We start from the raw sequence: 14,210 nt of genomic DNA on the forward strand, positions 1-14,210 counted from the left end.
CATGTGACTCCAGATCCACAGCAATGTGATTGACTCTGAAATAGCCTAGCATGCCACTCAGTTGTACCAAACAGGTACAGGATGGACTACAGTGGTTCAAGAAGGTGCCTTATTACCACTTTCTCAAGGGCAGTAAGGGATGGGCAATAAATACTTGCCCTGCCAGCAATGCCCACATCCCATGAAAGAATAAAAAAAAAGATACCAAGGAACTCAGCAAATAGTTGATGCCATTAGGAGGAGTGAGGAGGGAAAGAAACAAAAAGCTTGTCACTTTTTTCATGCAGGATATGCACAAATCATTAACTACAGTATTGGCTCTCATCACTTTACAAATGGTTGGAAAAATTATAAAGAGAATGCTCCCCTGGTGGTTCAATGGATTCAATGTATCATCTGTCATGAACACAGATAAGGAAGATCCCAAATTCAAGCCTTGGTCCATAATGAGATTACCGATCTCAGCCAGGTAGCAGCCTGAATGCCAGAATAAGCCACAGAATCCAAAGACAAATCCTGCTCTGGATCCTCATCTAATAAAGTCTGATTGAAAATTTAGAATGAAGATAAATTTTGGTATAACGACTCTGATGAGAAAACACCTCCATTAGGATCCTTCTTAAAATAATTAAACCTACTAATACAATAGTGTTTTTAATTTCAACATCCACTGGAGACAATCCAAGATTTTAAGCTGTTTCTATTCTAGAATCATCAACATTGAAACATTGAGGAAACATTAGGAATGGAATTTGTACATGCATGCAGTTGTAGTGAAGGGCTTTGCCTTTTAATCTACAGTTACTCTGACCAGGTCTCTTTTTCTGGGATCCTCAACTATTACTCATCCTTTCAACCTGTCCAGCAATATACCACTTTCCTGCTACACACCAGCCTATTATCTTACATCAAATTCGCTGACTCCATGGCCTTAACATTCCTTACACCCAGTCCCAACTCTTGCTCTCAGAGTGAACAGACATCTTCATGTTACATTAATATTCAATGTTTAATTTTTTGTCTTCTCTGGTGGTTTAGCAAATTTGATTGTACATAATTGTTATTTGAGTGGGTTCCAGAGGGTGTCCTCAGAACATTCATTGCAACCCATCAAAAATTGACAACATTCATTTTATCATCAAAAATACCAGCAGAATTGATGCATATTTATGCAATAATGTCCAAGCTCTGCTTTGTCACTCTGGCAAGTAATAGTGGTTTTTCAGAAAACTTAAAACTTTTTGTGAATTTGAGTATTGCTGTGAAATAAGCCTTTATCTTTCCTTGCTTAAATTCTGTCCCTCAATCTCAACTTCTGAGTGTTTTAAGCAGCAGGCATGGATAGAATAAGAAGGAGATAGGTTGGTCAACCATTTTAAAAGCCTCAAAGCTCACCTTGGTTGAATTTCCTTCACAATTGGTGTTACCTTCACAGAGTTTTACCACCATTTTCATCAAAACTAGCTTTGAACACACTGGGAAGATAAGAATGCATCTTTGATAAAGAAAGGATAGCTGGCAGCATGGATCTGATGAGAACATATAATCCTATCAGATAGGTGAATGCTATTCTTCAACTGAAGTTCTAAATATTAATTTTTCCTCTACCAGTTTTAAGAACTAGATTTAAGAAAAACATAACAGGTTTCAATGCTCTAAAGATTTCAGCTTCGTAAAACAGTATATATGGCTGCCATTATCACATCCAGTGAACTCATTTTTATATATATATATTTATATACATACATACATGTATATCTCATAATTTAGCTTATGGTATATTTTGTGTCAAGAAGGAAAAACAAAGGCTTTTAACAACCCAAAATGTCTAGATCTAAATGAACTTCTAAGTCCCTGGTATTTTGGTTACAGTTCACACCTTAAGCACTTGCCTGATCTGGGTGAAATTTTTCTCATCTGATATGTCCTCAGACTAAATTAAGACACACCTTGATTTCTCAAAACTGATACAACAATTTGGTCTACTCCTTTGATATAGAATTGGATATACAGTGACATTGAGCTAGGAGATGAGGCCTCACCACATCAATTTTAGAAAAGTTTACCAAACTAGAGCCTGAGGAAGACTAGGAGTCCAACCAAATACCTTGAAAAGTCAAAGCACTTATCCCATCATAATGTATGATGAAGATTAGGAAGCACCTTTGAACTTTACACATTGATCATAGGTAAAAGTGCACGCATACTCCCCCAAGATTTATGTCCTCTCCCAGTCAAAATTTGAGCTTTCATATAGGCTGGTAAAACAGAACAAGGAATAGGCTTATAAAGCTTACCTACATAAAATATTTTGGAAAAATTTTCAAGAAGAGAGAAAAATTATTTTTCCATACCTTAAGATAATCTTTAAATTCTGGTTCTTCATCAGTTTTCTGCTGAAGTATAGCTGCTCCATTTAGCTGACAACTGCAAAATCGGATGTAGGCCTGCATATGTGACAGCTCTGTTGCCAGAATGTCTCCTATCATCTGCACAGCCATCTTTTCCCCACCAGTCTTCTTCCTCACACGTAGAGCCCTAGAACCAAGGATAATGAAAGTCATGCATTTGTCGCATAACCCAAAGTAAACATGGCACGGACTCAATGGGTTGAATGGCTTCCTTCTGTGCCGTTGTGACTCAATGACTTTAAATGAAGCAGCTATCCTTATTGTCCTTCTCCAGACTTCATATTCTGAGCAGTATTGTGATGTGCACTTGGCCTATCATGGAAAACTAGATGCTTGCTCCATTTGTGCCTGACACCAGAGCCAAAATGTTCATCTGATTATGGGCTTAGTGAAGCTCTCCTACTCGCTCTCACCCATTGAGTCAGGGTTAAACTCCACTCCAGGGTTCAAGGACATTTCTGGGTGATACTTCAAGACAGTGCTGAGGGAGGGGACGCCCCATCAGGGGAGGGGAAGCTGCCTCGCCGGAGTGGTGGGGTGGCGGGGCACCCCGCCAGATTACATTACACTAATTGAGCTCTGGTTTCCCTCAATCTCTGCAACAATGTGGCTGGAACTGACAATTTGCAAAGTTGGGTTGTTACTGCTAATTTTGTCTTTAGCTCTCTGCAGCTCATTGTTCAGTCTCAGGCCTAGATGTTTATGGCTGCACTTTGGTTTCCTGCACAAACAAGATTTTTCTTTCTAAATATTCAGCAATAACTTGCAAGCATCCCCCAAGATGAATCAGCAAATGGAACTCTCAAACTTCAGAGCAAAGAGGAATGCAACTCATTGGGAGCTGTTGATGGTATGTTCCTGCTGCTTCTTCCTCCTTAGGGGAACATTGTTTACAGCTTCACTGGAACAATGCAGCAGGCCAAGGACATGTAGGCATGAGAGCAGGGTGGAGTGTTGAAATGGCAAGCGACAGGGAGGTCTGGATCACGCTTGCGGACCGACCGAAGGTGTTCTGCAAAGCGGTCACCCAGTCTGCGTTTGGTCTCTCCAATGTAGAGGAAACCGCATTGGGAGCAGCGAATGCAATTGACTAAATTGAGGGAAGTGCAAGTGAAATGCTGCTTCACTTGAAAGGAGTGTTTGGGCCCTTGGACAGTGAGGAGAGGGGAAGTAAAGGGGCAGGTGTTGCACCTTCTATGGTTGCATGGGAAGGTGCCGTGAGAGGGGGTTGAGGTGTAGGGGGCGATGGAGGAGTGGACCACGGTGTCCCAGAGGGAACGATCCCTGCGGAAAGCCGCCAGGGGGGGTGAAGGGAAGATGTGTTTGGTGGTGGCATCATGCTGGAGTTGGTAGAAATGACGGAGGATGATCCTTTGAATGCGGAGACTGGTGGGGTGATAAATGAGGACAAGGGGGACCCTATCATGGTTCTGGGAGGGAGAGGAAGGTGTGAGGGCGGATGCGTGGGAGATTGGCCAGACACAGTTGAGGGGCCTGTCAACCACCGTGGGTGGAAAACCTCGGTTAAGGAAGAAGGAAGACATGTCAGATGAACTGTGTTTGAAAGTGGCATCATCAGAACAGATGCGAAGGAACTGAGAGAATGGGATGGCGTCCTTACAGGAAGTGGGGGTGCGAGGAGCTGTAGTCAAGGTGGCTGTGGGAGTCAGCAGGCTTGTAATGAACATTGGTGGACAGTCTATCACCAGAAATTGAGACAGAGAGGTCAAGGAAGGTAAGGGAAATGTCAGAGATGCAAAGGTGGACCATGTGAATTTGATGGAAGGGTGGAAAGTGGAAGCAAAATTAATAAATTTTTCCAGGTCCAGACAAGAGCATGAAGCAGCACCGAAGCAATCATCGATGCACCGGAGAAAGAGTTGTGGGAGGGGGCCGGAGTAGGACTGGAACAAGGAACGTTCCACATACCCCATAAAGAGACAGGCATAACTGGGACCCATGTGGGTACCCATAGTCACACCTTTTATTTGGAGGAAGTGAGAGGAGCTTAAGGAGAAATTGTTCAATGAGAGAACAAGTTCAGCCAGATAGAAGAGAGTAGTGGTGGATGGGGATTGTTCGGGCCTCTGTTCGAGGAAGAAGCGGAGAGCCATCAGACCATCCTGGTGGGGGATGGAGGTGTAGAGGGATTGGACATCCATGCCGAAGAGGAGATAGTTGGGTCCAGGGAACTGGAAATTGTTGATATGATGTAGGGTGTCAGAGGAATCACGGATGTAGGTGTGAAGGGACTGGACAAGGGGAGAGAGAATGGAGTCAAGATAGCAAGAAATGAGTTCCGTGGGGCAGGAACAGGCTGACATGATCAGTCTACCAGGACAGTCCTGTTTGTGGATTTTGGGTAGGAGGTAGAAGCGGGCTGTCCGAGGTTGGGAGACTATGAGGTTGGAAGTTGTGGAAGGAAGATCTCCAGAGGAGATGAGGTCAGTAACAATCCTGGAAACAATGACTTGATGTTCAGTGGTGTGGTCATGGTCCAGGGGGAGGTAGGAGTAAGTGTCTGCGAGTTGACGCTCAGCCTCTGCGAGGAGGTAGAGGTCAGTGCGCCAGACAACAATAGCACCACCCTTGTCAGCAGGTTTAATGACAATGTCAGCGTTGGGCCTGAGAGAACGGAGTGCAACAAGTTCAGAGAGAGACAGGTTAGAGTGGGTGAGAGGAGCAGAGAAATTGAGACGACTGATGTCACGCCGACAGTTCTCAATGAAAAGATCAAGAGAAGGTAAGAATCCAGAGGGAGAGGTCCAGGTGGAGGGAGAATATTGAAGGTGGGTAAATGGATCCGTTGAATGGGGAGAGGACTCCTGCCCAAAGAAGTGAGCCGAAGGCGGCGGAAGAAGAGTTTAGCATTGTGCCGAGCCCAAAATTCATTGAGATGAAGGCGCAAGGTATGAAACTAAGACCTTTGCTGAGCACTGAATGTTCAGCATCGGAAAGGGGAAGGTCAGGGGGTATTGGGAATACACGGCCAGGGCTGGGATTGGGAGATGGGATGGGGATAGAGGGACAGATAGGGGTGGAGGGTCCTGGATGGGCGTTGGTGTCGATGAGTTGTTGGCGCTTGCATTCCTTTGCAGTTCCTCTGACATGTTTTCCTTCTTCCTTAACTGAGGTTTTCCACCCACAGTGGTTGACAGGGCCCTCAACCGTGTCCGGCTCATCTCCTGCGCATTCGCCCTCACACCTTCCTCTCCCTCCCAGAGCCACAATAGGGTCCTCCTTGTCCTCACTTATCACCCCACCAGCCTCCACATTCAAAGGATCATCCTCCGTCAACTCCAGCATGATGCCACCACCAAACACATCTTCCCTTCAACCACCCGGGTGGCATTCCGCAGGGATTGTTCCCTCCGGGACACCCTGGTCCACTCCTCCATCACCCCTTACACTTCAACCCCCTCCCATGGCACCTTCCCATGCAACTGCAGAAGGTGCAACACCTGCTCCTTTACTTCCCCTCTCCTCACTGTCCAAGGGCCCAAACACTCCTTTCAAGTGAAGCAGCATTTCACTTGCACTTCCCTCAATTTAGTCTATTGCATTCGCTGCTCCCAATGCGGTTTCCTCTACATTGGAGAGACCAAACGCAGAATGGGTGACTGCTTTGCAGAACACCTTTGGTCAGTCTGCAAGCATGACCCAGACCTCCCTGTCGCTTGCCATTTCAACACTCCACCCTGCTCTCATGCCCACATGTCCATCCTTGGCCTGCTGCATTGTTCCAGTGAAGCTCAACGCAAACTGGAGGAACAGCACCTCATCTTCCGACTAGGCACTTTACAGCCTTCCGGACTGAATATTGAGTTCAACAATTTTAGATCATGAACTCTCTCCTCCATCCCCACCCTCTTTCCGATCCCCCCCTTTTTTCCAATAATTTATATAGATTTTTCTTTTCCCACCTATTTCCATTATTTTTAAATGTATCTCCAGCCATTGTTTTATCTCTACCTTTTAGCCTATTTCGATCCCTTTCCCCCACCCCACCCCTACTAGGCCTATCTTTATCTTGCTTGTCCTGCTTTCTACCCTTAATGTCACATATTATCACATTCTTTAGATAACCTTCAACCCCTCTTTGTCCTTCTGTCTTTGACATCTTTTGGTTATCTTCACCTGTCACTGGCCCACTATCCAGCTCTACCTGCACCACCCCCCCAAACCAGCTTTTATTTCACCTCTTTTCTATTACTCCTTAGTTCTGTTGACGAGTCATACGGACTCGAATCGTTAACTGTGTTCCTCTCTGCAGATGCTGTGAGACTTGCTGAGTTTTTCCAGGTACTTTTGTTCTTGTTTTGGATTTCCGGCATTCACAGTTTTTTGCTTTTATCTTGATGTTAGATGGGATTCTCTCCCAACAGATTTGTAGAGAAAACAAGTCAGAGGAAGTCCTGATCACACTGTATAGAACACCTGGAACTGTGCCCACTTGTGGTGACTGAAAAACTGGAGACACTTAAGCTCTGGAAATAGAACAGACTCATGAGGCTGATCAAGTTGTCTGGGTCCAAAGTACGTAGAAAGACCAGGGAAAAAGTAGGACAGGTAGATAAGGTGGTTAAGAAGGCATAAGGGATTCTTGCCTTTGTTAGTTGAGGCATTGAATACAGGAGCAGGGAGGTTATGATGGAGCTGTATAAAATGCTAGTTAGGCCACAGCTGGAGTACTGTGTGCAGTTCTGGGTGCCACACTATAGGAAGGATGTGATTGCAGTAGAGAGGGTGCAGTGAAGATTCACCAGGATGTTGCCTGGGCTGGAGCGTTTCAGCTATGAAGAGAGACTGGATAGGCTGGGGTTGTTTTCCTTACAGCAGAGAAGGCTGAGGGGGGACCTGATTGAGGTATGCAAAATTATGAGGGGCATAGACAGGCTAGGTAGGAAGAAACTTTTCCCCTTAGCGGAGGTGTCAATAACCAGGGGGCATAGATTTAAGGTAAGGGGCAAGAGATTTAGAGGGGATTTGAGGAAAATGTTTTTCACCCAGAGGTTGGGGGGTACCTGGAACTCACTGCCTGAAAGGTTGGTGAAGCAGGAACCCGCACACCAATTAAGAAGTATTTAGATGAACACTTGAAACGCTATAGTATACAAGGCTATGGGACCTGTGCTGGAAAATGGGTTTAAAGTAGATAGGGGCTTGACGACAAGTGCAGACACGAAGGGCCTCTTTCCATGCTGTAAGATTCTATGACTCTGTGAGAAACACTAACCGAGGATCTTTTGCAAAATAAAATCTAGATTGTGGGATGACCACAGTCTGGAGAGTATGATCCTTTCTGACATCATGGCACGTGGCAAATTGCTATAAAGCACAGATATCCTCCACTTTATAGACTTGATTTTCTGGCACTGAGAGCAAATGTGATACTCCTGAATATACTGTGAATCCATGATAGTCCTTATTTTGCAATCCATGTATGTCATAAGAGTTCCCTGCGCTACAAGTCCTCTGTCGAACTTAAAAATGTAGTGTTGATTTGAATTCCCATGAACACCACTGATATCTTACTTCCTCACTTCATATAAATTCAAATCCAACTGCAGCTCAAGGTTGAAGTTCTGCTGAGGTTAAACTCGGATCTCTTGCAGCTTAACAATCAGGCTAGTCCACTGCGAGGAAATCACCCTGAAGCCCAAATTCTGCTCTTCCTCAATCTTCATGCAGGTACAACTTGCATCATCGGAAAGTGATGAGGCCAAGGGAACCTTTGTTGATTTCCATCTCTGCGCAGGCTCATACTGTCGATCACACTGACGCTAATTTAAACATCCTACTGCTATAATAAGTTTCCACAATCTTTTGTATTAGTTTAATAAACATCATGCTAGAAGACGGCCCTGACTACAAAGTTTCTCAAAAAACTCCCAGTTTCTGATAACTGTGCTGTTTGCAGGTCTTTGAGGAGGCTCATAAAATTAAGCTTATTTTTAGGCACAAGGACATTAATAGGTACATTTTGGATGCTTTTGAATATAATCCTTTTTCAATTTACTCAGCAATTGGCTGCTATATCCCCAATATAACTCGGAAATGAAGTTATTCATTCATGGGATGTGGGAATTGCCCATTCCTAATTGCCCTTGAGGTGGTGGTGAGCTGCCTTCTTGAGCCGCTGCGATCTATGTGGTTATAGGTGCTGTTAGGAAGGGAGTTCCAGGATTTTGACCCAACGACAGTGAGGGAACGGCATTCCAAGTCAGGATGATGTGAGACCTGGAAGGGAACTTGCAGGCTTCGTAATAGTTGATAGGACTGAGTGGCTCGCTGGGCCATTTCAGAGGGCACTCTGCTGTGGGTCTAGCGTCACATGTAGGCCAGACCAGGTAAGGATGGCAGATTTCCTTTCCTAAAGGATATTAGTGAACTAGATGGGTTTTTATGCCAATCAACAGAGATTTCATGGTCATCATTATTGAGACTAGCTTTTAATTCCAGTCCAGAAGGGAAAAACAGTAAAAACTGGAAATAAGAATTCTGGTCCGAACTGGTCTTATATACCTTAAATTGGAACACCAGTAAAAACAGGGGAATAAGAGTACTGGTCTGAACTGCTTTCCCCTTCTGGGAGATTTATTAATTGAACTTAAATGCCATGATGGGATTTGAACCCCCAGAGAATTAACCTGGTTTACTCTAGGTTACTGGTTGAGTGACATTACTACTATGCCAGTACCTCCACTCAGATATTTTCTGTTATTTAAAATCAGGCCACTCACATTAATCAAAACACATTTTATGTAATAAACCTATTTTCAGCTGTATAAATCAAACTGCACCAAGTTACCACTCTTAAATATATCAAGGAATTTTTTATTAAGAGTGGTTTTCTTTTCAAGTGCATTCCAAGATGCCGCCCAGTTACATTGGTTGATGACAGGTTTTATATTTGGTGATACAGGAGTTTGAACGGAACGTAGAAAAAATAATACTTCAAAACCACTGAAATGTTGGGCACAATTTGTCACCAATTGCACCCAAAGCAGAAACTCCAGACCAACATTTCTAAGAGCATGAAACAACTGTTACTCTAATTCGTGAATTTTGGTGATTCCACAGTGAAGAACATACCCTTTAAAAAAAAGAGAGCCTACTCTTAAACAAGACAAGGCTCCCCAACCAAAACACACACTCGCTTACTTGAACAGCTTGGTGTTGGACATAATGAGTTCTTTCCAGTTCACAAAGATTGTTCCCAGCTCAGTTTCAGTCAAGAGCCCGGATTCAGCCATTTGTTTCTGAAAAACCTGCAAAGAGAACGTCCAATTACATAGTTCAAGCAAACTAGCTGAGTTGAATTTTCAAAGTTCAAATTTCTTTCTGATCATATAACTCTTCATTTCTTCCAGTAAATAAAAACTGATGCCCAGCCCCACCCCCTCAAAATCCCAACTTTTTAATTTGCATTTCAAAATATGAGACAGAATTTTACATCCCACAGGCAGGCGCGCACCCGACCTGATTGGGCGAGCGTCCCAACGTCATTGCGCACTTGCACAGTCTTTCGGTTGGTGGCGGCGCTGCCTATTAAGGCCATTAATGTATTAATTAGGTGCGATTTTTTGCTGCCTGTCCAGCATTGCAATTGGCAAGTGGGCAAATCAGCAAGGTGGCCTTTGGATTTTTGAGGAATTCTCATCCACGGGAGGGATGGATTTTCCAATATTAATTTAAAAAAGATAAAAATGTTTTGACCAAATTTGTTTAGTCTATATGTTCATGTGAGGGAGTCTGATGCGTGGACATTTTCTTCCAGCATTTCCAAATCTTTATTTCATGGTTTAAAATTCTTCAGCTCCCTGAAGCAGCTCTCTGCCTTCAGGGAGCTTCATTCTGCGCCCGCCCTCCTTCTGCTCCTACCCCGGCACCGCTGAGACTTTCATCACCCGTTTCACGCTGGCTGGTCATTAATTGGCCAGCCAGCACGAAATTGTGGTCAGGGGCCAATCATGGACGGCAGACCGTTTCCCGGGCCCACCCACCGCACCCGCCCAACGACCCCAAAAATCCTGCTCATGATTATTTTGTGTAAAAGCAGATTGTGTGGTGCACAAAGTGTTTGATTGCAAAATTGTATGACAGTGATCTAGGTTCTTCAATTCATTCCTCTATTCAGTTGCTTTAATAAAATATTTTGTTGCATAAAATTTCTCTATTTGATTATTCTCAGGTAAGAGTTGTTGCCTGGTTTCTCTTAATGCAGTTTTAAGCTGCTGCAGACAAGCCAGTGATAACTTCCTGATTTTTTCCTTCTTTTGTTCCATCCCAAGAAGTGTCAGGGCATTACTGGTTAAAGAAACAATGACAGCTGTGAGGAGGGATGATATACTAAATGAAGCAGCAAATGAGGCCATATGGATTGAGCTCAGAAATAAAAAAAAGGGGCAGTCACACTGCTAGGAGTGTACTATAGGCCCCCAAATAGTGTAAGGGAGTTAGAAGAGCAAATATGTCTGCAAATTTTTTAGTGCAAAAAAAATAGGGAAGTAATAGTTGGAGACTTGAACTACCCTAATATCAATTGGGATACGAACAAGTTGGGCGCAAAATTCTTGAACTGCATTCAAGAGAACTTTTTTAAGCCAGCGCATAACAAGCCCAACGAGAAGGAGTGTGATTATAGATTTAGTCTTAGGAAATGAAGCTGGCCAAGTGGATGGAGTGGTAGTGGGAAACCATTTTGGATATAGTGACCGTAATATAGTTAGATTTAGCATCACTATGAAAAGGACAAAGATAGAACAGGAGTAAAAGTTCTAAATTGGGGAAAGGCAAATTTTACATGAGAGATGAACTGGTGCAAGTGGACTGGATACAGCTACTAGTAAGAAAAAAAGTGTCAAATCAGTGGGACGTATTCAAAAGCAAAATTCTACAGGCAAATGTAGACACATCGCTACAAAGAAAAAGGGGTACAGCCAAATCTAGAGCCCCTGGTTATCCAGAAGCATAAAGGGTATGATTAGGCAGAAAAAGAGAGGAATACAAAGAGAGAATACAAAACATAATGGGCAGGTAAAATGAAAAAAAAAAACAGAGATGTTTTCCCAGTACATTAAGAGTAAGAGGATAACTAAGGAAAGGGTAGGGCCTATCAGAGATGTACGCAATAACTTCTGCATTGATGCAGAAGATGTGGGTAGGATTCTCAATGAGTACTTTGTCTCTGTCTTCACTAAGGAGCAGGATGATGCAGATATTCTTGATAAAGAGGAGGAGTGTGAAATATTAGATACAACAAGCATAATGAGAGAGGAAGTACTGGAGGGACTGACATCCTTGAAGGTGTATAAGTCACCAGGGCCAGATGGATTGTATCTCAAGCTGTTAAAGAAAACCTGGGAGGAAATAGCAGATGCTCTGAGAATCATTTTCTAATCCTCACTAGATACAGGTGAGGTACCAGAGGATTGGAGGTCTGCAAACATTGTACCATTGTTTAAAAAGGATGTGAAAGATAGGCCAGAAAATTATAGGCCAGTCAGTCTAACATCAATTCTGAGAGACAGGATAAACTAAAAGATTGTGTCTTACTAACTTAATCAAATTTTTTGAGGAAGTAACTAGGAGAATTGATGAGGGTACTGCAGTGGATGTTGTCTTCATGGATTTTAGTAAGGCGACTGTATGGCAGACTGGTCAGAAAAGTGAAATCCAATGGCATACATGAAAGCTAGTGAGTTGGATCCAAAATTGGCTCAGTGAGAGGAAACAAAGGGCAATGGTCAATGGATGTTTTTGCAAATGGAAAGCAATTTCCAGTGGCGCTCCACAGGGCTTAGTGTTGGGGCCTTTTTCTTTGTTGCATATAATAATGATTTGAACTTAAATGTGGGATGCACGATTGGGAAATTTGCAGATGACACAAAAATTGCCTGTGTAGTTGATAGTGAAGGGGATAACTGTTGTCTCCAGAGTGATATCAATGGTTTGGTTGAGTAGGCGATAAAGTGGCAAATGGAATTCAATCCAGAAAAGTGTGAGATAATGCATCTGGAGAGGTACCTTGGAGTATGTACACAGGTCCCTGAAGGTGGCAAAACAGGTGATTAAGGTGGTTAAGAAAACATATAGAATGCTTTCCTTTATTGGACAATGTACTGAATACAAAAGCAGGGATGTAATTCTGGAACTGTATAAATCACTGGCTAGACCACACCTGGAATTTTGGCCACCTCATTACAGGAAGGACATAATTGCTCTAGAAAGAGTACAGGGGAAATTTACAAGAATGTTGCCAGGGCTTAAAAATTGCAGTCATGATGAAAGACTTGATAGGCTAGTATTATTTTCCTTAGAACAGAGGAGGCTGAGGGGTGGCCTAATTGAGGCATACAAAATTATGAGGGGCCGAGATAGGGTAGACAGGAAAGACCTGTTTCTGCTAGCTGGGGGGGTCAACTTACCAGGGGTCAGAGATTTAAGGTGATTGGTAGAAGGATTAGAGGGGACATAAAGAAAAACTTTTTCACCCAAAGGCTGGTGGGCATCTGAAATTCAGTGCCCAAATTGGTGGTCGATGCTGAAATGCTTAACTCATTTAAAAGGTACCTGTATCTGCATCTGAAATGCTGTATCCTGCAAGACTACGGACCAGGTGCTGGAAAATGGGATTAAAATGAGCAGCTAGTTTCTTTTTATTCTATTTTTTGGCCAGCTGAATGGCCTCTATGCCGTAACTTTTCTATGGTTCTATGGTCTATGACACATTTTTACAACACTATGGGTGAAATCAGTGTATGGTTGAAACTGAACCCGACTCCCTACAACAAATGTGAAACAATGCACTGAAGTTTCGAGAGACTCTTTGCTCAATTTTTATAAAACATATTAGCTGTTCAGTTCTTTCAAGCCTTACCTCTAAAACAAGCTGCAAATCATCCATGTACCTCTCTTCAGTCTGAATCAGTTCATGAATATAACCCTGACGTTTTCTTTCCATAGGTGACATAGTATCAAGGGATTGGAGGTCAGCGCACCCTGCAGTTCATTAAGAGTTTCTATTATCGACTGAACTGTAAGCATCCTTTCACTCTTTAACAGCATTTTATATAGTTTAAAGCCATCAACAAAATTTATCATATTTTTATTTTGAGGGATCTTATGCAAATATAATGAATGACTATTTTTAATAAAGATTGCTCTTGAAGCTGGTTATTTGTCATCACAGTATATTGAAGAACTCCATAAGTGATCTCTCAATTTTACGACTGGAACTGTACTCCAGAGTTATATTCTGTTTTTGGAGAAGTTATTTAAAAAGGTTGATATTAGGAATATTGAATACTGTGGACTCAAGAGGATGCAAGAGAGGTATTTTCCAGTTTATCAACCACTGCACTAAAAGAAATAAGAATTGTTTTAATTCTGTTACATCCTTTTCTGAATAATTATTTTGAATGATTAGATGAAATTCTAACATTTAGATCTGCATAGCAGAAGCTGTTGGATTGTTGTAAAAACTCAACTGGTTTGTTAATGCGCTTTAGGGAAGGAAATCTGCTGTCCTTACCATATCTGGCTTATAATTGATTCCAATCCCACACCAATGTGGTCGACTCTTAACTGCTCTCTGAAGTGGTGTAGCAAGCCACTCAGTTGTACCAAAGCTCTACAAAGCAGTTCTACCTAAAATCATAAAAAATTGGAGCAAGAGTAGGCCATTAGGCCCATTGAGCCTGCTCTGCCATTTAGTAAAATCACAGCTTATCTGATTGAGGCCTCCACTTTCCTGCCTGCCCCCTCAACCCTTGTAGATCAAAAATCTGGCTAACA

General features: G+C 42.8%; 1 protein-coding gene across 10 annotated transcripts in view; it reads right to left on the reverse strand.

The window, feature by feature from the left end:
• LOC121277996 (intersectin-2-like) overlaps positions 1-14,210 on the reverse strand; it is a 216,145-nt gene that overhangs the window by 22,876 nt on the left and 179,059 nt on the right. For 9 of the 10 annotated variants that reach the window (XM_041187974.1, XM_041187968.1, XM_041187971.1 and 6 more), the window contains 3 exons: positions 13,294-13,415; positions 9,576-9,682; positions 2,355-2,538 (listed from right to left, as the gene is read on the reverse strand). In XM_041187974.1, the coding sequence (XP_041043908.1) occupies positions 2,355-2,538; positions 9,576-9,682; positions 13,294-13,415 (413 nt within the window). Of the gene's footprint in view, positions 1-1,402; positions 1,476-2,354; positions 2,539-9,575; positions 9,683-13,293; positions 13,416-14,210 lie in introns of those variants that run through there. The other variant, XM_041187976.1, reaches the window with a different exon arrangement.

The sequence above is a fragment of the Carcharodon carcharias genome, chromosome 5, assembly GCF_017639515.1.
Source record: "Carcharodon carcharias isolate sCarCar2 chromosome 5, sCarCar2.pri, whole genome shotgun sequence".
Taxonomy (NCBI): domain Eukaryota; kingdom Metazoa; phylum Chordata; class Chondrichthyes; order Lamniformes; family Lamnidae; genus Carcharodon; species Carcharodon carcharias.